General features: G+C 38.9%; 1 protein-coding gene across 1 annotated transcript in view; it reads left to right on the forward strand.

Annotated features, from left to right (window-relative positions):
- Positions 1 to 24,308, forward strand: part of suclg2 (succinate-CoA ligase GDP-forming subunit beta) — a 95,650-nt gene that overhangs the window by 57,564 nt on the left and 13,778 nt on the right. The window contains exon 9 of the mRNA XM_056734921.1: positions 70 to 212. Coding sequence (XP_056590899.1) covers positions 70 to 212 — 143 coding nt within the window. The remainder of the gene's footprint in view (positions 1 to 69; positions 213 to 24,308) is intronic.

Raw genomic sequence — 24,308 nt, forward strand, 5'->3', positions numbered from 1 at the left:
TGAAACTAGTAGCTGAATTTTTACCAAGCTACATCATGTAGTTGTTAAAACCTTGATCTGTATCCGCAGTTAATGGTGCTGGGCTTGCTATGGCAACGTGTGACATCATTGACCTGCATGGCGGAAAGCCTGCTAACTTCCTGGACTTGGGTGGAGGTGTAAAGGAGAATCAGGTGTATGCAGCCTTCAAACTGCTCACCGCTGATCCCAAGGTAGGAGTTCTTTCAACCTAGTTCTCTTTAAAGAACTTGAAGAAATGATTAACTAAGTGATTCATTTAATTGCACGAATATAAACCTTTTCATTATAAACAAATCTTTAGTTTAATAAAAATGTATTTCAAATTGATGACTTTGACCAAAGTCTGTTTAGGGAAGTCGTGCCACTTGGCGGCCATGTTTGCAAATGATTCCACGCAGCTATTTACGTCATAGCAAGTCAACAATCCCATCTCTTTGAATCGTGGAAGGCAGATCTTTCTTAAACAACCAGCAAGAATCACAGTTAAATAGCATATTTTTATAAATAATTAAACTTGATATGGACTGTACCATAACTTTGGTTTGCTAAGGTTAGATTGAGCTAAAAATCACCCTTTTTCAAAGTTGATTCAGCTACTGCGCATGCGCACAGGCTGGCAAACGCCTCACAAGCCCCGCCCATGAAAAGCAGTCTTTATTGACGATTGGATCTTTTTAATGGGGGGAGGGACTTTCTTTGCAAGAGCGGCCATATTGAGAGTTGCATCCCTTCCCATTCATTGTAATCGCAGTATCGTTTATTGTTAATATATGTTCTATCTTCTTTGACTGAATAATGAAAAAAGAGCAGCAAAGAAGAGCTCAGAATAGATGGGAACTTTTTCAATATTGTTTAAAAAGCATCTCCAGGTGAAACCCTATAGGAAGCTACTTGATAAAATGAGAAGATAACATTTCTGTAAATTCTTGGGAAAAGGTGACTACACTGAAGATGCTAAAATAGTTTTGTCTAATATTTTAGTCAAAACATATTTCCCATAGTTCTCTTTGTGTTATTCAACTATTTTGATGAGCTTACTATTTTGTCTGTGGAAAAAATCTGAATGTATATGTATGAAAGTGCTCTAAAACGTTTGACCTGTAATATACGGTATGTTTATGTTTTTCCCCTTCGAATGCATCTCTTTTAGCATTCCTTACTGCGGGAATCTTTCATTTTGTGGACATCATATGAGCATTAGCATTAAAAGCTTATTGAATAATTAACATTTCTTTTCAGTTTTAAATAGAGCTGTACTGTGAATGGTGCAAATTAAGTTGAATATATAACATGATTGCATACATTGTTTTGAAAAGTTGATATTCATTCCAGACAGTTCAATATAGCTCAATTTTTCTGCAGTCTTTGAAGTTTCATCTGTCTGAGGTATTGTTGACTCCTAAAGGCACCACACAGGATCTGGGGCTTGCAGCTGAACCCAATTCTTTTCACCATCATTACGAGCTTGAGCTCTGATCAATATCTTCGCAACGGTCACACACTTCTTAGCCCTGCAATCGTAAACGCAGGGACACACAAACCTCATAGCTCAGACACACACTTACTGTGCTTCTTCTTGTGATTACTTGCTTTGGGGCACAAGATGCTTTTGCTTCCAGCTTTTACGAGCCGTGGAGTTGCCTCTCGTATAAAATCCTCCTGAAGTAGACCGGGATTCCTGACACAATGATAATAATTTGAGTGCTTTCAGTGTAAACACACATGTCAATATGTACATGATTTAGTTTCAGCTCAATGTGTTTGCATTTGAGATGAACACTGATATCTTCATCACGGACCTCTGTTTACAATAATGGAAGACATGGAATTCATCTGGTATTTTGCATGCAAGTTGCCAGTGAACAGGATGGGTGGGATTTTAATAGTGTACCTTGCGTTTTGAGTTTTGCAACCCATAGCGGCAGTATTACCAACATGCAGATTGCGTTGCTTCATATTCATACTGTTCGCCGCAGATCGAAGGTGCACTTTTGTTTTAATTTTGTGTGTTTATCACCAGAGCAAAATGCAGACATAAACACAAAGCTGCATGTCAAAAGTATTTCCTCTTCCAGACAGAACTAAGAATTGATGTTACAATATTTTGACCTCTTTGAGGGTTGAACGTTATGGTTTGATTAGATAAACAAAGCTCAAAGACTGTTGAATATTCCTCTTCAAGTAAAAGCTTGTAGTGCCAGTCTGTTCATGTCTCTCCAGTCCTCCCGTCATCAATGGGGTACCTGGGTTTTTGTGAGCTCTATTGAATGAGAATGTTAGCCCTCCCCTGCAGTCACAAAGTTCCCACTCTGAAGCCTCTGTGTACTGTGATTTGCATTTCACAGGAGCTTTCACAGTCACCCAGACTCTGTGGAAGGAATATTAATGTGATGTTAATTATTAGATCCTCCGGCAGGATAAAATACGCAGTTACATCCCTTATATCTTCCCCTGGAAATGTTTGATGTGTTTGTTTGTTGACTTGGGTCCCTTGCCGCTTTCCTATCATTCTCATTCATTTAGCAATCGATTAGTAATTGGAATCAACACACTCCCATTCAAATAACAAAGTTAAACAGAAAAAGCAACTATTAACATGGACCGAACACTGGTTCCTGAGGTATGCCCATTTTATTGGTTTAGGTAGGGCTGGAATTGAAGTGGACTGAGGGCTTGGAAATCGAAGCTTGAAGGATTTAAGCTGATGTACTGACGTGTCTTTTTGAGTTTGCAGGAGGCAAATTCATTGTGTATGTGGACTCATTTGATATGAATGAAATAGTTTTCATTCTTACTCACCAGGACTATCTGATAAACAGATAAGAATGAGACTATATCTTACTGTCTCTCTCTTTTTATTCCTCACAACTCCACTCTCTTTCTATTTATAATTGTACCCCTAATAGGAAAAAGTACACATAGAACAAGCCTAAACTGGTTTGCTGGTCTTATCTGGTCTTACGTCTTCTTTGTTTGCCTTACTTTGCTGTTTTGGTCACTTGACATCTCTTCATTCTAGTGTCTGACTAGACCAGATGAACGGCAGCTTGGCTAGACTTGGAGACCACCAAAAGACCAGCTAGGCCATAGCAAGAGACAATCTTACACAAGTTTAGGCTGTTTTTGTCAACAGGCTGAAAAGATTGATGAAGTCACCGCCGTATAAATGTGTTTGCAGAGTAGATCCATTTTGCATTGCATAAGTCTGTCTCCTCAGTTCAAAAGCCATTGTGCAGGCCTCCGTTTACTTACGACATGGAAATGTGGCAAAAGAGAGACGAAGAGCTCTTTGCCTTGAACTCCGTCAACACAAGCCGCACATGGCGCATTGTAAAGTTTTATCAGAAACCATGAATAAAACATTTCACATTTGCCACGGGTTTTGAAAAGCCAACAGCACCTGCTAGCCGAATCCAACCGGCAACTGCTAAACAGCGCCATTATCCCGCCCCCTCCCTCTGCCGCTGATGTGAGGAGAGGTGGATGGATAGATGTTTTTGCTTGTGGCTATTTGGTCCTTATGCAGTGTAGTTTGGAACTGAAGTGAATTAGGGCTGCGGCGCGTCAGATGTGCTCTCGGGCGCTGGGTGTTTGATGAGGTGCTTGGCTGGATAATTGTGACCAGTGGGGATTTCACCGGCCCTGTGTAGAGGAGGCAGTTGCAGAGGCTTGTGGGATGTGTATTTGAGGTTAACTGGAAGCCTGCTCTGGAGCCCCATACTGTTTGCTTGTGGCTGCGAGGTAAATCTGAAATGAATGTTTCTGTGGCAGGTCTGTTGCGTCGGCGTGTGTGCAAGAATGTGAGAGGTCAGGTAAAACACATCATCCTGGGGAATCGTGTGCTTAGAGTTGCTATGTTAATTTCAGTAGTCTATACCAACAGTGAGATGTATCTTAGTACCAGTTTCATTACTGCTGATGCTAATATGCTACAAAGTTTCATTTTTTGATTGACGTGTTTGCCAACCTCGCCCCAGCCAACCGCTTCACTGCTTTTGATCTGTTGGCTCATTCTGTCCTGCTTCACGGCCGAGGACTCTTGCGGGAGCACAAGGGGAGGGCATGCTAGTATATGAGTAAAACAGGAATGGAAGGATGTAACGGGGTAATGAAAAACTGAGAGAAAGGTTAATGCTGGGGATGAGACGGCTTCTTTCACCTCTCCTCATTACTGCATGTGCTACTGTCTGCTCGACATTAAACACAACGCTGGCCTTTATATACCAGTACAAACACACAAATATACTCTCTCTCCCACCTAGCACATACTCCATCATTTGTCTCTTCTGGGGCCCCATGCCCTTGTCATCTCCATTGTGCCGGTGATGTTAGTGTATAATGATCAGTCGTCCCTGCTTGGCTGTCTCGGGCCTCGGGGAATCACATTTCCCATTTGTTCCAAACACAGGCAATAAGAGCCAGACCAATCTCCCAGACCCAACATGGCCACCTCAGTAATGGAGCTCATTTCCCCTGCGTCTGGCTGTCTGGCCCCGGACTGCGCTGAGCGGAGCCCCGCATCGCTACATCCTCGGCCCCTGCTCTCAGACCGTTAATGTTGACTGATAGAACGTCTCGCTGGCAGGAGACACATTTATTTTATGTTAGGTCGCAGAAGCTCATAGAGGATACATAAGCAAACAATAATCATCCACCTTTGTACGTGAGCTTATTCTGCATGGGGTCTGTGTTCAGGATGTGCATAATCCGGACTTTTCATCTTTTGCCGATCATAAGTTTTGAAGATATTTTGATGAACGTTTGTAACGGAACAACTGCTGTACTCATTTTCTTCAATTTTATTGTATGGACATAAAACCAAAGCAAATCAATGGGCACCACTGTTGTTCGGTTATCAACATTCTTTGAAATACTGTAAATTCTTCTGTGTTCTACGGAAGGAAGTCATATCCATCAGGGTTCTTCCTGCACAGAAAAATTGGAGGCGATTTGATTTAAACATCAGTTTGGGTGAATAAAATGTATGTTTTATATAACTTAATAATAGTCATTTCCATCTTATTTTTTAATATGTAAAGTGTCTACGGCAGGCCTACCACCTCCACCTCATTTTGAGCCAGGAAAAACCCTGCAGATTTGAAATGAGAAGAGTGTGAGTAAATTATGACAGTATTTTCATTTTTGGGGGAATTATCCCATTAATATGATATACACGGAATAAGTGTGCAACGTATAGATTAGTTTTAATACACCATGTATCCATTAGTCTATCCTGTTTATAGCAAGCATCCAGTATTGAATGAGAGTTCGTGATTGAAGGGAACGTCTGCACAGCTGAGATTCCTGCTGATCACAGTTTTATAATGTGTCACATGCAGTGCCCTTCACTATTATTGGCACCCTTGGTAAATACGAGCAAAGAAGGCTGTAAAGATAAATCTGTAAATAAAATTAAGGAAAACTGCACATCCATCACCACAAGTTGTTTGGGAAAGTGTTCAAGAAACAAACCTTATGCTTTCATGAAAAAATAAATAGTTTTTTGGCAGCAGTAACACAAGATGGGTTTGTTGCGCTCAGGGATAAAAAAGTCCCCTATGTCTACAGTTAAATGTACCATCATAACTTCATTGTTGTGAACCTTCTTTTATAACGGGGTTTCTGGACATCTTGATCAGATACATGGCATCATGCATTATATCAAATACCAACAGATAATAATCAAAACCTGACTTGATCTTATATATTATAATGGGTTGTGGTTAGATCTTCCATCAGCAAATTGGTTCAAAACAAACATCCAAATAAAAAAGAAATGGGTCACCGAACACAAAATCAAGATCAAACTCATCCCAGTTCCCTGACCTGAACCCTATAGAAAATAAGTGGGATGAACTGAAGAAGAGGGAGATCAAACATTTGAAAGATTTGTAAATATTTTTTTTATGGAGGAATGGACTCTCAATGAATCCTCAAACCTCATCAGACTGAAAAGAAATCACTGTTTTCAGAGCTCAGAACTGTTTTTCTAATAAATTGATGTTGTGAGTGTATTAAATACAAGGGTGGCAATAATAGTGGCCAACATGTACAGTATGGAAGAAAAACATTTTTTTACAATGTGATATTCCCCCACTTCAAATTGTCTTCCGTAAATGAAATGTTGGAATTTGGAAGATCAAAACGAGAAACAATGCAGATTTATTTTTACAGCCTTCTTTGCTCATATTTTCCAACGGTGCCAATAATAGTGGGAGATCTTTATTATGCCTTATTATTCAGTAAGCCTTCAGGCACGCATCTTAAGAGTTCACTTTCTCAATTTTGCAGAATGCCAAATTTATTTGGCAAATGCATGTTAAAATACAATGAAAATGTCTTTTAGCTAAACTAAGACACACTGATTGTTTGCAGAGAGAAGTGTTTCAGCAGTGGTCTAGTAGTTTAGCCTTTTCTATACACATATTGTGTTTTTTTTACTGACCCACGAGTGATTCTGTTTAAACAGTTAAACAATAAGAACCTCATATCATATCTTAGTTCCTAATTGGTTGGAGGGCTTTCATATTTTTTAAACTTTAAAACTTTCTTTCTCACTCATGAGTATGATGGATGATGGTTTACAAAAACCGATAAAAACACAACTCTGTTCTTTCTGATGTGCTAGCAGGTGAGAAAAACCAAAGCCGTTTTTACTATTTCCTTGCTTACACGAGGTCTCTAGAGTATGCTTGTTTTGTTTTGAAAACGTTCTTCACGCAAGAAATTTTTCAAAAAAGGGATCGCGAGCTTGTTATGCAAATTCAAGATGGAAAAAAATTTGCTCAGGAATGCAAATCCTGCATTTTGTATCAAATGAGGCAATAGCTATCGGTTTTTACAGCGTTTTTAGTAAGATGTTCTGGAAGCTGAAAAATAGTTTTTTGTTGGTCAAGGTCATTATTTCTTTCTACGGCAGAGCGTAGTAGAAAATGAAGGGAAAACCGAGACCTTTTCAACAGTATTCTTACGGCACACTGTAATCATGAGTTTAGAAACCTTTTAACTCAACACTTTGCACTGCCGTGGTCTCAAGCCTTATGGTGAAGACTGCCAAGTGACAGAAAATTAAATTGATCTCATGTGAAGAAGAAATGTGTTGAGATCCCAACCTGCAGAGTCCCTGTTGTTACCACATTCTGCTTTTTAGAGCTTATGATGAATATAAATTCAGTCACTGGTCAATTTATAACCGGAACATTAGTAGTGCATTGGTTAAGTACTGTATGACAACTAAGTTGTTCAAAAATTACATGTTTAATGGGTAAATAGTTAAAAATGGATTACCTATTATCATTACCTTTTAGCTTAGTCGATTTATTCAAATCTATATTTCACTGGACCTATTCTGACACATCGAATACATTTCTGTACTGAGATTGTTGCATTGCATTCTGGGATTGCACATTATTCCTACAGGGTACATATGATGCTATCTATTTGAAATTGGAATTTGGAACAAAACTCCTGTGTAAAGTTATTAAGTCATGACATACATAAATAATCATTTTAATGTTAATTAAACTGAATAATAAATACTGTAGGAATTGCAAAGACACAAAAAGAAAAATGTAAATGTGAGGTGTATTTTTTTGAGGAATGTGCATGGAGTGTGGCCCAGTGCCTGGATTTGTGCATCCCCAGTAATCCAAAAAGTCAGAGCCAGGAGAAAACGAAAAGGTTAACCAGAAAAGAAGAGACAAAGAATAATAAGCAAGCAAGCATAGGTTACTTAAGCAATACTTTAGCAAGACCTTATTGTGAATGTTACCACAGCAGAACGTTGTTCCAGGCACAATGGATCAATTTCCCCCCGATAATTTTAAATCTATTTGTAAATATGGGACATACTTGACATTTAAACAGACTATATCATCATTAAAACCCCGACGCTTTACAAATGATGACATTGGACAGACAATTAAGTTAGAATTACATCTCCCATTGGCTTTGATCTCTTATTTAAATTATATCACAGGAACGGATACATCATTAACCTCCCTACAGCATTTGTTGTTTTGTAGCTTCTATGGTCAGTGTCTAATATAAAAAGCTGTTCTGCATCAATGTTAGCTTTTTATATAACATTATCACAAGGCCTGTGATCTTTATCAGAGGAAATTCACACAGGGCAATGTATCCAATTAGCAAGAGAGTCTCCGTTTATTAGGTTTTCATTGAGTAATAAAAGACATCAATGGCAGAGACTCTCCACAGATGCATTTGATGATTTGCTTACTGTGTCATCTTGCGTTTGTTTAATCAGAAAGCCTCTGTGCTGTTTGTCTCGACTAGTCTTAGTTTTGATAAACGTATAGCTGCTTTTAGAGAGTACTTGACTTCTAAGCATTTGTTTGTGTTTGTAGACCCAAAATGCAAGTTCTTTTCGCAAGATGTTTTTGATGTGGAAAGACATTTTCTCTGTTGAATAACAACAGTAAGCCTTCGCAGTTTTTTCTATTTGCATTTTTTAGATGATGTCACATGGATGTGGCCCAATCATCTGGCAAAACCAAAAGTTTATTTTACCAGAACATTATGTTCCTGTACTTTGATCTATTCTCTCAAGCAGGGGCGTTGCTAGGGTTGATATGGATAGTGGGTTTAGCTCGCTGAGAATAACATTCAACATTTATGCATCCGAAATCTTCGAATGTAAAAAAAAATTCAGACCGGGTTCAACTTTCTGCGTTTTTCGCATACGTAGCAAGCATTTTGAAATCACAGGAGGTCTCCAGATAATACTAATGCCATCCAACTATGCAAACTGCTATCAAAGCAATGGGCGTTTACTTATAAAGTCTTCAATGCACCCTAGCAAACCTGCAAGCCAGTACTACCCGTCTATTAACCGGTGCGAAAAATGAATATCCGCCACATCCCTACTACCTAGCGAGTTTTTATTGATTTGTTGCCCTGATAGAAAAATGTTGTCCTGCATTTCTTGTCAACAAGTTTTATCAATATATTTTACACGATTTACCTCATATCTAATACATATATATTCAGAAAATGTCATCTGCAAATCCCCTGTTTAAATAAGAGGGTTCATACCAACTATAGAGCCAGTTAAACCACTTTAGTTGTTCAAACAGTTCATTCATGTGCATATTAAAAAGGGAAGTATCCAGCTTCACTCCTTGACAAAAGACTTCAGTGTATTGATTAAGGTTTGCACAAAAACTAAAAAACTGCTAAGATATGTTGAAAACAGTAAGCTTATTATTGGAATATATAAATTATTTGTTAATTTCCTAACCGTCTCTTTACGTGAATTAATGACGTTTGTTGAAACAGTGTCACCTGCTGACAGGATCAGGTGCTGTTTAACAGCGCGGTACAACGAGTGCTTCAGAGATGCGATCTCACATCGCGAAAACATATTGAAAAGCCATAATATTATACTCTTCTTTTTTGTGAAATTAAGTGTTTTAAATCCTTAAAATAGATAAGGGGCTTTTGGCAAAACATGAGGGTCTTAAGGCCCCAAAGCTCACCCCTGCCAACGCCAGTGCTCTCAAGAAACTCACCTCAGCTTTTATTTCCACACATTCTCTCCATCCATAAGCGCTTGTCATAACATAGAGCATAAATACACCCCGAGCGACATTTGACGGACAGGTGATGCTATGAAAGGTAAATTGTCATTTTATGCCCTGAGATAAAAAAAAACATTCAGCCCAACAGATGCTGCACTTGTTTTAGATGTATAGTATGTTTTTTTCTCATTGGACATTTGCTGAAAGTCTGTTTAGAAAAATAGGTTTATATAATGAAGCATACTTGTTTGTCCTGACACAGTAAACCATTGTCTTTAAATTGACATTTGGTAACTTGGTGCTTTTGGTACCTCAGGTTAATTTTATTCATTTAGTGAAATTCTTTCCTTTTGCGCCCCTCTCTAATTTGCTTTGGCTATTGATCACGCCGTATGAAGTTTTTCCTCTGGGCCTCTTTATTTTCTCTTCCAAGCACAGATCTTGGTCCGATAAGGTCTGTTGTTGTACTCCAGTGTGTACCGCCGTCCAATACAAACAGTAAATCTGATCTTGTTGAGTGTGTGCATTGCGTCATGGGGAGGGTGCAAAGTAAAATGTTAATCCGATAGCTCTCTGCTATTTCGCAAAATTTTCCTGCCATCATTATACACGTGGCTCACAATGCCTCCGAGCTTTGACAAGCCCTTTGTTATCTCTCTCTCTCTCTCTCATGTTTTAAGGCGCTGTATTGATGTGCAACCCAAAGTTCCTCTCGATATTAATTAGCTCCTCTTTCCTTTATCTGCACTTCATTTATCAATGACTGCAAGAGAAGGGTGCTCCCATGGCCCAAGAGGAGGAAGTTGTGGGAAAAGGATGTATAGGAAGATCTTTATTTGTGCCAGGAATGTGTTTTATGAATAATGAAGCATCCTAGCCTTGGTTAGTCACGTCAAGTCTGCTTAACACTGATATGTATGTTCCTATGACCGTGTTTATACTTTATTAATATCTGTTTTGCACCTTCAGAGTCCAAAGCTTTTATAAAACATGCATTAATACACTGAATTTGTGATTTATGTAGTCGCAAAATCGCAGTGGTCAAAAGGGAGTCATCTGAGGTTTATTTTAGTACAGGGTGTAAACTGTGATATGTCTCAACTGACCACTTTTGAATTCATCACCAGAGATGGGTTTTAAAGGGAAAGTTTACCCTACGAATTCAATGTTCGACAAGAATTAGCATTCATAATTCCTTATGACAAAACAGTTTCGCATTAAGTAAATAGAGCCATAATGTTTTAGCAATCCAAAAAGATCATAAACCATAGAAATTATAAATGCGATGTAAAATGTAAAACTGCAGATGCCATTGTTCACTTATATGTGTTCATAGAAGTCTTACACTCCGCAATATGGCAGTACAGTTGACATACTATTTAGCAGCTAATTTGTGTCTATGAGGACTTTTTCACCATCGCACCGAATCGCTCTCGTTGCTTAATCGTTCCACTTCGTACCAATCCATGCCAACCGGTATGTAAATGATTTCATTTTTACCGCAGGGCTGATAACGAAAATCTTAAGAATCTAAACACAAAGGAGTGACGTGTTGCCTTGCTAACACAAGTGATGCAACCGTGCCGAAAGTTCAGAGCCGAGAACAGTTTGTTATCAGGCTCACGTGGAAACATAACTGTATACGTTTCAGACTGATGGAAAATCGCTCTATGTCTATATTCAGAAGTGCTTAAAGAGAACATAACACGATACATTTTGAACAAAATAACATTAATGCAGTGTGTAATGTTGCCGTGTGTGAATGTATGCAGTCTGCCAAGTTGTAAATCCGAAGGTAAATGAATAACAATGTTATCAGCTTGGAAAAAAGGGAGTCAACTATGAATCACACAACCGAGTCGTCCCTAGTCCAATTCATGAACCGCCGAGGAATTACGTCACTACATATAGTCCCCGCTACATTTTGCTAGGACTGCCTGCGAAAACTTCACTCTTCTCCCTCAAACACTGTAGCTCATGAACCTCATTCGCAGACCAATCACAGCAGTCTAGACCATCTGACCAATCACATCAGACTAGGCAAGCGGAAAGGAGGGGATTTGACGGATCAATCGCAGAACGAATCATTTGAGAGTCAGTCAAGAAGTAAGGTGAGAATAACTGCCTATTATTACTAAATAATATGTTTTTACACCTTCTATGTACATAAACCTAGTTATGTTCTCTTTAAAAAACGACTGACCATAGTGTTTGATCAGTGCTGGAGCTAAACTCCAGTGGATGATAGGCCTCTAGAAGCATTCAATTCTTCTGCTTTAGCTTTTGTTGGTCTCACACACACAAGACTTGCGAATAACCATGATGGTGCTCAGCTGTAGAGACGGTTGTTGGGTTTCTGGCCGCTTGTTACTGTTCTTTTACGGTGTCAAAGGACTGATGGAGCTCTGATGAAGCAGATGAGTCCCGCCTGGAGCACTTCCAGATAAACACACACACACGATCACTCACACACTGCTGGGGACAGATGGTAATAGCTGAAAAGTACACACACACCATTCAAACAAACTCTTGCACGTCCGTGGAGATTCCCCATATTTACAATAAAATCCATGACAAAAGATACATAATTTCTCATATGCACATTGTATGGCATGAAAAGCTTGATCATTTGCATGTCCATTACTTCCGTAACCAAGAGGGCAACATGTTTTGGACTGCGCATGTAATTCACAAATTAAAAAATGCATGCTAATGTCCGCAACACCTGCGAGACAGAGAAACCATCTGTGTTCTTTTCGCCTTAAATAACGTTGAAATTTTGTACATGAAAAATTCAGAAATTCGGTCACATTCATTTGTCGTGCGGTTTTCCAGTTTGTTTAAGAGGTTGCTGTAACATTTAAACTCAGCGTGTGATATCCGAAAATTGTTCCGTCGGGGGCGCAGCAGAAATGTAGCAGCACTCCGCTTCTGTTTCTTGAAGGTTAATTTTGAAAGGGATTGAATTGTCCTAAGTGCCCCCCACTTCTGATGAGTCGCCCGATTGATCTGTCCGCGGGGACGCCCGCCACTCATGTCCGACTCGGGCCAGGCAATTGCATTCGACACAATCAAGAAAGAAGTGGCATTTCAATAGCTCCAAATCGGGTCAGAACAACCTGCGCACCCCGCCTAACCATCCTTCGTATATGCGCTCTGCATATTTATTTATATTTCCAGCAATGGATTTTTACCCGTCGTGAACCTCGACCGTGTCCTTCTTCAGAAAGCAGCGGTTGATTGAAAACTCTCTCGTCTGATGTTCCTCATCTGGCGAGATCGATAAAGGAGCCGAGATAGTAGCCGCACTAATTGAGTCGTTCTTTTACTGTTATTGCGTAGAGAACCGTTTTGTCATGTCAACGGTTGTCCCAGATATAGCGCTAGTCTTTCTTTTTTTCATGTCTCCTATTTCACCCTCTCTCTCCCTCTCTCGCTCTGATCTTCGTTCTGCCTCACAGAGACCAAGGGGAGTTAAGTCCATAATGAAGTGAGGCTGTCGGGGTTCTAGTACTTTCACTCCCACCAGCAAAACTAAAGTCCATTTCTTCTCCCTAAGCCTGAGATGTTTTTTCTTCGTTCGGCTCAGAATCACGATACCATTAAAAATGGAAAGGCATGCATGTGTGGTGAGCTGAAAGTTTCATATTTTTGGAAGGAAAGTTTTGCAGTTCTCCAGATGTTCCACAAAGGAATGGTTATATTTTGAGGCAGTGCCTGCGGATGAGGAAAACAACTTTCCTGCTTTCTTATACTTTCCAACAGGTGAATTTTGTGTGTCTCACTGTAAAACAACATCAGTCTAGGTCTTGGTTTGAGATAGTGTAGCTGATCTCCCAGTTTGGCCTGGGTGGTGTTCAGTTAGTTTAGCTGGAAAATGCCCATAACCAGTCTAAAAACCAGACCAGGCTGACAGACCAGTTTGGTCCAGCAAACCCTTAAGGCTTGTTTAAGATTTTACTTCAGACTTAAAAATGAAGCATTTATACCATGTTTACACTAAAATGTGCATTAGTAGGTGTCACGAAACGTGTGGTAATAGAGGAGAACCCAAATGCAGGCAGCGGTATGGGGTAACAAAAGATTTTAATAAACACAAAACAAAAACCCACAATGGGGTAAAATACAGGTGATAAACAAAGACAGCCAAACAGGAACGAAAAACTCACGTAGGGTAACAAACTGAAACAAAAATCAAAAGGATCCAAAAACAGGAACAGAGCACTGGAAATGAACGCTGGGACACAGCGTATGGATAACTCCTTGGAACAAGAGTTCAGACAGGCAAACAGACATCAAAGATTCCAGTATGTACAAAAACAAACGAGCACAGGACAGAGAATACAAGGGCATTAAATAGGGAGACGAACAAAGGTAAATTAACAATAGGCAGGTGTGGGTAATGAAACACTCAAGGGAAGCTAACGAGGAGACGAGAGGGGCGGGGCCATAGACGAGACACGAGAAGGAGCATGACAGCCAAAATCTAAGCCATGCCATGTCCTTCTCACACAAAACCCTAGACTTAGTCATGACTCCGCTGCAAGAATAAGAATAAACATGACATGATAGCGGAATCATGACAAGTAGGTCTTTGAGAGGCAAATAACCATTTCATTTCAGTGCAATGACCCAAAGCAAACAAACATTAAATATAGCTTATTAACCCCAAAAGCCATGAAGAAATGATTTTGTTTTTAGATATAATATTACAATTAGATGCGTTCTGTCACTTCTCAGATTATCGGTGGCCTTTAATTGAATATTGCTCTGATAAAACTCAGTGTGTCATGATTCAACTATGTGACATTTTGTCCCTGTTTAGTGTCTCACTGAGAGTAACCGCTGCCTGTCTCACACGTTCAGTTTTATCTTTGTACCCCCGCCGAGACTTTCATCAGTCCCTGCATCACAATCAGACCTTTGCTATTTACATCTGTTTATTGAATACATTTATTTTAACAGGTTTTACTCTATTCTATGTCAAGTTTCATACGGTGTTCTTATAATTTTTAGTGTCAAGTGTTTAAAATTTAGCGGCATCTAGCGGTGAGATTGCAAATTTCAACCAATGGCTCACTCCACCCTCCCATTTGAAACACTACGGTGGCTGACAGCGGACTCGGATGTTGTCTCTTCTTTGCCGAATGAGATAACATATTTACGAAATGCATTCTGTAGAGCAGTTTGTCTGTTTAGGGCTACCGTATAAACAACATGGCAAATTTCATGTAAGGGAAGATGTAGATAGAAATAGCTCATTCTAAGGTAATAAAAACATAAGGCTTCATTATTTAAAGACTTTATACACCTCTGAAGACATAGTTATGTGTATTATATTGCATTTCTGTCAATACATCCTCCAAAAAATTACACACAGCACCTTAAATGGATTTTTATTTCAACTTTCAAAAAACAAAACAATGTTGGTTATTGTGTCTAAAATGGTGTGGAAGAAATCGTGCACAATTCTAAATCTGATCAATCTGATTGGGCTAGCTTTTTAAAACCAATGACAAAAGAAGTCAAACTAGTGTTTTTATATACTTTTAAATGGTTTATTCAGTTTGAGCTATTTTCCTGATTATTAACTACACACAAGTGAATCATACACTCCCAGACTGAACGGTTGCATTGATTGGTTCCCCGTAGCACGGGTTGTGGCCAATCCATCCCCTACCCACATAGCAATAACAGTGGAAGGAGTTTGGATCCTGGGGTGCGAAATGATGAGATACAATTTATCCAATTTTCATTTCGCCAGCATGTATTGCACCTCCTTCATTATGAACACACAGAGTTGACAATTTAGACCACAATACCCCAGAATGTTTAGTTGGCTTATATGGCCACAGTTGCTAAATGGCACATTAGCTGGGTTATGATGTTCAATCCTCCTGAAGTAGCGCATCACATCTAAGAGGTTCCACTTAATCCTGGTAATTCACTGCAGTCAGTTGGGCTCCCCATTGATCGAGTTCAGCATTCAGTGTGACAATATGAAACCCCATAGACATATCTGATCTCCGTTGTATCCACACACTGGTCGTAATGAGTTTGGCACTCTAAGTTCTATTATAATGGTTTTTAGTGACTAAGAATGCTTTATGGCAAGAAAACAACCCTGCAAAGGAGCTTCAACATGTGTTTTGTTTTTTACTAGATTTGGTCACAACTAAAGGGACGGAGGTGAATAAATAATGAAAGAATTTTCTTTTTTGTGTGAACTATCCCTTTAAGTGCACTCCACAATGCAGACTTGTTTATTGGTTAACTTGTAATAGCAATAAAATGTCACTTCTTTAATATCATGAGACCAAATGTTAGCATTTTATATCGATGTGGTCATGTGAAAGCCTTTAGCGCTGGCGTCTCATTGATGTATATGTTCTAGATCTCTCTCTCTCTTATCTGATGCCTCCAAAGCCATTGGCGTTATGACCGATTCTGTCCTGCTTTATGAAGCAGAAAGGTGACTGATGTTCTTTCTTCCTCCATTAGCTACTGATACCACCTCAGATTTAAGCTAATGACCCACCACTGCGCGCTAGCCGTGAGCATTAAAGAACGGAACGCTTTAATCTATTCAGACAGGGATGAGCTAAGACATAAAAAAATCTACTCGCAACCCATAGCATGCAATCTCCGGCTATACAGTACGTATCACATGTGCAGAACTATTCATTCAGAATGAAACAGAATGCAACGGTTGCTTTTAACGTGACATGTGCTTTATTGCATAGTGTCTGCAAGTGAATGACATCGGTCTGCATATGTAACAATTAAAAACAGGGCAGACGGGATATAAGAATGGGTCATGTGTGAATGCTCATAAGTGTATGTGCAAAATGGATTGCTGCGGACTGTAGGTCATTGATAGAACGTACGAGTGCACCAGGCCCATCGAGATAGTCCTAATCCTGTCTACGGCTGCTCCATCTCTGCATTCAGATGTTTGAGAGGAAGCTTTTTTTGTTATATATTCTGTGTCTGTCTGTACCTCTAGCTCCCTGTCATGCACACAATTTGCAGTTTAGACACTTTATTGCTCTGCCAATATCTAGTTAGATGTGCCAGTGGATTTTTCCTTAGTTGTATACTCAAGAAAAAAACTTATAATCTCAGTCCAGATCATGATTTATAATTTTACATTCAGTGACCTGTTTCTTTTTTGTTGGCAGGGGGGCAGTATGGGGCCCGGGCCCTAATGTGACCCCTGTGTTGTAATTAAGCTAATGATGTATAATAGAACTGATGCAAGCAGACAGGTTCCTCAACCAAGGCTCCTACATCCTTGTGTCACATCACATTTACCCACACGTCTGTAAAAGGGGCGTGGACAACCAGATTAATTGGATTCTGTGTAGTTTTATGGGTGCATCTCTCAGTTCTTGCGGTTAATGGTATTAAAATGAGTGGGGTAGTGTGTTTCTCTCTGATGGCTGTGTATGATGAACCACGCTGAGAGTTGATCGCTGACATTACTGTCAGTGTAATTCGCCTTTGGAGGGGCTCGGTTTGATATCAGGCTTGTGTCTTATCAGCACACTCATTTGGTTTCGTAATAGAAAAATGATGAAAATCGCGTGAAATTTTCCTTTTATTACCCAGCTGCTGAAAGATGCTCATAACTCAGTTCAAGCCCTCGTCTGAGTATCTAGCCTGTCGTAGTGGCTAGTTTCTCACTTAATGGCAGAGATTACAAATAAAATGAAACCAATCTAGAGATTGAAGTAAGGATAAAACTGCATTTGAAAGACATTTAAAGGGATTTGATTCCTTCAAAATGATAATTCTGTCATTATTTACACACCTTCTTGACATTTTAAACTCGTATAAATTTTTCTTCTGAATAAGATAAAAGAAGATATTTTTTAAAGAAGATGTTAACAGAAAACTGTTGGTTCCCATTGACTTGCGTTGGGTTTGAGTCCATACAATAGAAGTCAATGGGGACCCACGGTTTTTGGCTAGCAACATTAACAAGTATCTTCTTTTGTGTTTTGCAGAAAGAGAAATTCAGACCATTAAAATGACAAGAGGGTGACTAAATGATTACAGAATTTTCATTTTGAAGGGCAACTATTCCTTTAACGTTTGTATTATGATACATGACAGAATGAAAGTGAAATTAAATTTATTCCAAAGTGATTCAATTATAAAAAGTTGATCTAGTTCTACAAAACAAAGGTTCAGAATTATAATATTATCCCTTGCAGTAGTTGCTAATTTTTTAATTTTAGCTAACAGTGGTTTTATTATTATAATGGAGTTACAGAATGTTCAAGGCTCCTTCTCAATCCCTTAAGGTGCTATTGCTATGTATCCACGCAACAGATGTTTGAAACACGGACAACATGTTTCATGTTTGTCTCGAAAACTGCAAATATGTTGTTGACAGCAGAGATTGTCGGTCCTCGGGAAGGCAACTGGCAAAGTTCTGCAGTAATGTGTGGAGGTGTAGGAGGATTATAGTCTGATACAGAAAAATAGATGCGGAATCTGTCCTATGGGATGTGTTTCTGACACTGTTTAAAGAGTTTCTGCTGATCTTAACATCACTGCTGACCTGTTTATCTTAACATCTACACCGATCACTACTGTTCCATATTTAGAACAAGATGGGTTTATCAGATCCTTAGATATGGCATTTAGTCTCCTGGAGTTTTAAAGTGAGTAATGACAGGTTAGTTCACTCATAAAGGGGAAACTGTGTTATTTACTTTTGTGTCATTCCAGAAGATTTTTTTAAGACGTTTTTATTTCTATTCTTTCATCATTTACTCACAGTCATGTTGTTCAAAACCTGTCTAATTTTCTTTTTTCAAGTAAGCAATAAAATATATATTTTTATATATTAAAAAAATATATGTAAAAAAATATCTAGCAATGCAAGTCTCCCTTCCGCTGGAAAAATTAGGTCCTGGGTGCAGCGGGTCATAGCTGTTTATTTATTGTAAATCAGAATCATGAACTGAAAGTATCCGCTTTATAAAAAATCTGTATTTGTAACCAAAAATGTGTAACCACACACCATTGACCCCAATTGACTTCCATTGTACAGTATGCAAACAAAACCATCCAGACATTCCTCAAAATATCTTCTTTTGGGTTTCACCTAAGAAAGAGTCAAAGACAGGATTTGAATGACATGATATTTTTTGGGGGGGTGAACTATCCAGTGAACATTTTAAAACTTCAACACATTAAAGATTCATTTTCTGGTGGAAATTAGCCATTTTTATTTCAAGGTTTCTGACTGTATCTTGTAAATGCAGCTCCCTATTTTATCATCTGTCTGTATTCTGCTCCATTTTATGTGGATTTTTTCCAGACGAATCAGTTGAAGCTTTCACACATCCAATTTTTCAACACTTCTGTCAGGACCTGTCTGTGCTCCAGCCCCTCTGTTTGGAAGTACAGAAGTGATTACATTGTCCATCAGCAGCTAGAAGGTCTGCATCAGCCGGCCGGATTGATGTTTGACAGAGTAATTAGAAAACTGTCCAGTCTCGTAATCACTGGAGCTCATCTTTTAGGAAGGCTTTCGCCCGCCTTGCCGGATGCCTGCGTCTGCGGCTGATGGGAATGTTTCCCGTGTGTTTTTGTGTAAGAGTGTGGGTACGAATGAAAGTCTAGTTGAAATATAGCTTTTGAAGGTAGATGTGGAGGGAGGAGGCACTCGGGGGCTCCAAAACTCTGTGTTTTTTAAAGCGTGGATTGGCTTTTATACATGAAACTTTTAATACTTGTCTAAGGTTTCAGCGGCAACAACATAAACACTATGTGGCCCAAATTTAACTTCCATTGGATATCTGCAAAGAATCAGCAGTTTTATTTGAATTTAATACAATAGCATATTAAGTTAATATCATTATAAATTAAATACGAATTAATTATTATATTATAACCAAACACGGATCTGAAGTTAACTTCGGGCTAGGTGCACAAGTCTGATTAAACTGTCTATTCTGAATTCTTCAATTTCATTTTCAACAAGTGGTCCTTCTTTCTCAAGCTGTGTCTCTGCTGAGAAATAACTACATCTTTGATTCTTTTTGTCTTTCCAGCAGTCTGATTAATCTGGCCTTAGGTACATGAGCGTTGGACTCCACCTGTGGAGTGTTTGTCCTCCATGCTGGACCGTAAAGGCCATTGGAAAGTGAATTGGGCTTTAGTGTCAAGACTTCAGTGGCTCATGGATTGAAAGCCACAGCTCGTCTGTGAACCTGAACTAGTTGACTTGATCCTTTTAATACCGGAGCACAAGCTGCGAGGGATAATTGATAGGCTTGTGAGCTATGCAGATTGACGCCTCAGTCTGCAGGTCTTAAGTGTCTGTCAAGGGCAAGACGGGCTGGGAACAAACTGACATTAAACATTGTAACACATCATTCTGTCTCTCTCATTCACTTTTTTCTCTCTTTCTCAACTCATTTCTCTCAGTCACACTTTTCTCCCTGTCTCCCAGTTATCTTTTGTGTTAGAATGATGAATTTGGAGGAGACGGTCACATTTTTAAATGACGCGCAATACCAAAGTATAGACGAGATATTGCCTTGTCTGTTATTACACTTGACACAAAATTCTGTCAAAACAAACGATAAAACCACAGCCAACAAAGCTATTTAAAGATGCTGAAAAATGTAGATCACCAAGAGTAAAAAAAACAACTAAATGCATAAAAACAGCACTGAAACTAACAGCAGATGTATGTTGTATATCAACATTTCCTTCTGGTAAAGATCCAGTGTTTGAAATTTAGCGGCATCTAGTGTTGAGGTCGCGAATTGCAACCAATGGCTCACTCCACCCCTCCCTTTCGTAGCACCACGGAGGCTGACACAGGACTTAGATGTTGTCACGTTTAACCTTCTTTACCGAAGGACATAACATAATTACGAAATGTAGAGAAGCTTGTCCGTTTAGGGCTACTGTAGAAACAACTTGGTGAATTCTATGTAAGGGGACCAGCGGTGTATGTAGATAGAAACAGCTCATTCTAATGTAAAAAAAACATAACACTTCATTATGTAAGGTCTTTATACACCTCTGAAGACATACTGTACATGTATATCACATTGTGATATACTTATTTTGTCAGTATATTCTCCTTAAAAGTCCACATTGCACCTTTAATGTGATTATGGCTTAAGTGCTAAGAGGTGTAGCTCAACACAAGTAATCATGGCTTGTGCGCACATCTGTAGTGTTTTGCAAGTTGGACGTTGATTGAATCCACATGTTGACATTGATTGGTGATATTTTGGTACATTGCAACAAAGAGCGAGAGAGAGAGAACGAGGTGAATTGGAGAGAGAGAGGTATAGTGTGTAAGAGAGAGAGAAATTCTATCAATTTTTAAATTACTCATTTAGTTTAGGTGGAGAGGCTGCAGAAAGAAGTCATTGCATTTCAATAAGTGCAGTGATACAGTGATTCTCAGAGATGAATAACAAATTAGTGGTCTTAAAAGGCCCTATTTTTAGAGCGGCCACTGCTGAGGGCCAAAGCGCCGTATCAAAATAGTATTCCATCTCTCTGTATTAATATGCTCTATGGTTATTTCATCCTGGCTAAATTGCCTCGTACACTGAAAAGAAGCAGAAAAGTAAATTATCTGGTTTCCTCTGCAGACTTTCTCATGCTTTCTGATGGCCATAAATGTATAATGCAAATACTATTCGTATATAGTTGAGATATATACTGAATCTGTCAAAAAATGTATAATTGTCATATATTAATAACAAATTGTCTTAATTGTTTTTATACCCAAATTCGAGCCGGCACATTCTACTACTCTTAAAAGTCAGGACTGCAGGTAAATAATACTGGACATCTGAATACAAAATAAAGCACTTTATGAATTCTTCTGCCTTTCTTGTTAAACGGTAAATTCAAAAATACATTGATAACAACAATTATATTTAAGCATTAGAAATACTGCTGTCAGTTAAGAACACATAATAGTGGATTTACTACAAAAAACATAAAATATGCATATATTTTAGAAGGGGAAAAGTTGGGGTCTTGAATGTGGAAATAGTTTAACTATACTAGCTATATGTAAACACTAGTAATGGAAAATATCCTCTTAAATTTTATTAAGTTAATATTTTCCAGACTGCAAGGTGTATACAAACTTAAAACTCTAACAATACTAAATAAACACACAGTGTATAAAGTATATTCCTACATAAAAAAGGCATCTTGTATGCTTCACTGGAAATCTGACTTTTATGCAAAACAATTGTTTGCAGTCTTTAAACAATACTTTTATTATAAGTTAAAATTCAATTTTGCCAAGGATAAAACCTAAATATCTCTTAAGGTGTCTCTATACACTCTTTCACAATATTGCTTCAGTTGCTTCAGTATATATTGCTTCCAGTATAACATAGTTTAACCTATTAGTTTAGTCGTATATTGTAAAAGTCCATTGATGCTTTACAAACAACTTTCGTAACATGACAAGACCTACAGTTACCAGACTTAACAAATACAGAGCATCCCAAACGGTTTAAAACTTTACAAACTCTTTTCATCCACTTTTAATGGAACAAAACCGATCGTGCTATAGCTCCTGTTCTTGTTTGGCAATATCCACCACTGTTTAATAGTCTGCCGTTTATGACTGTTGTTAAAAGAGCAGTTGTGCCACCATTATCAAGTACGGTTCTTACAAAGGCTGAGGCGTGTCTCTAACTGTAACTAAAAGAGGGTGATTTGCCTTGCAAAAAAAGCACAGCTGCCCTTTAGATGCCTCATTGGCTTCTCAGATCCACAGCAATCGGAATCGGAATCATTTGGATAATTGACCTTCTGCGCGAATACATTAGAATAAATTCATTTTGATTGGCCACGGAGCATCCCGAACAAAGTGGGAGGGTCGGCCTTTTATATGCGGCGCTGGTTTGTACGACAGCCTCGGAGGTGATTATGCATAATGTCGCAACATCTCAGATGTTTGGAAATGCACCGCTATCATTTTTTCTACCAAGGCCTGTTGAGGTAAAAAGCTCGGAGTGCTCTGTGCACAAGCAGTCTGACCGCAGGTAAGCTTAAGTACAGCTAGCGGATCTCAAGGCTGAAGGTATGTTTGTGGGTTATGTGACCTCAGTTAGATCTGTGCGGATCGAAGTTGGTCGTCTGACACCCGTACATGAAAATGCTGAAGATTTAATAGGTTGCAGAAGAGGATAACTTATCTTGTAACTATTGTGTTTAGAGTCAGCTGTGGGCAAGAACTTTATAGTTTGATTTATGTGACCTGTACCCGCAAAACATTCCAACCGTAAGGTACAGTAAAGACAGTCAATAAAGTCAGAATATGTACAATGTGATCCAATTTACAAAAAGTGATTCGGTCACTTTTTTACATACCGCAGATGTTCGGATACGATGTGGCTTTTTCAGTAAATCCAGAAAAGGACTCCATAGATCCGTGAACTATTTCAGTTTATTCTCTTCTAGTTTTGAAACTAAATAAAGCAGAATCACAGCTTAAGGATCTGTGAATGCATGTGTTTCTGTGCTCTTGATCATGTGTTACATGTGCTGCCTTTTGAACATCTCTGTTCCCCTGACTCGACGCTCTTTGATCGACACACATTAACCCCTCGGAGGGGGTTGTGGGATATTTATGTTTGTCTGTCACTGATAGCATGTCTCTCTCTCTCTCTCTCTCTCTCGGATGAATAATGTTCTCACCGCTGTCTCCTGATGTCAACTGCAGCTCTGTGTGTGTGTTGGTAGGCGTGTGTGCATGAGCGAAGTGTTTTACAGAAGGAAATGAAATCTGCTGCTTTGACTGGCATGTGTCAGCTTTCTCGCCGTGCTCGCTCCCTGGCGCTCATTTTTTATCCTGTCATTTTATCGGTCCTGCATATTCTCGGCGTTTGTGTCAATCTTGCAGTTTAATTGTGTTCCTGTCTTATCTATCATTGTTGGAATATCAAGACGGGATCTGGACGGCTTCAGAAAAATGTGTGAAAGATGCATTTATTTAAAACCCTGTGAACTCGCTTTTGAGTTTCCATGATGGTTACGATTGTGTCCTGCATGCAGAGTTTGTCAGTGAAGTTGGCTCACGCTGTTTTGGAATGAAGTGCGATTTTAAATTCAGTGTTTTGTTACTTTCTTCATACCTACAGCACATTGTCTTTCGATACCTTGCACCGTGTCAACACCAGCCGCGACACGACAAAAGACATTAGAAACGCATTAGAACCCTTTATCATTTCAAATTTTGTCCAAACTGGATGAGGCGCAGTGCGACAAACCTTTTAAGAACAAGCAGGTTGTTTTGTTGCATTGCGGCGGTCGCGTCCGGTGTAGACTCGGTGTTACGGAATTTGAGATTACTCATAATGAGACTGCAACAATGTTTGGGTTTTAAATCGAGCAGAGATGGGCATTCGCTTGGCTTCTTTACACTCATCTTTTGTCTAGCTGATTAGAAAATAAAGGAAGTAATAGAGAACACACACTTGCCCATGCCCACATCATATATCAAATACCAGGAGCCAGTATGCTTTAAAGGCTCTTAAAAGATACAGTCAGACTCTGTTTGATGTTAATATAATTAATATTTACATTTACATTTAGGCATTTGGCAGACGCTTTTATCCAAAGCGACTTACATTGCTTTATCCTATACATTTTACATAGGTATTTGAAATCCCCTGGGATCAAACCCACAACATTGCGCTGTTTATATAATATATAGTTACTATTTGGTGATTATGT

Source organism: Triplophysa dalaica, chromosome 21 (genome assembly GCF_015846415.1).
Source record: "Triplophysa dalaica isolate WHDGS20190420 chromosome 21, ASM1584641v1, whole genome shotgun sequence".
In the NCBI taxonomy this organism is placed as follows: Eukaryota; Metazoa; Chordata; class Actinopteri; order Cypriniformes; family Nemacheilidae; genus Triplophysa; species Triplophysa dalaica.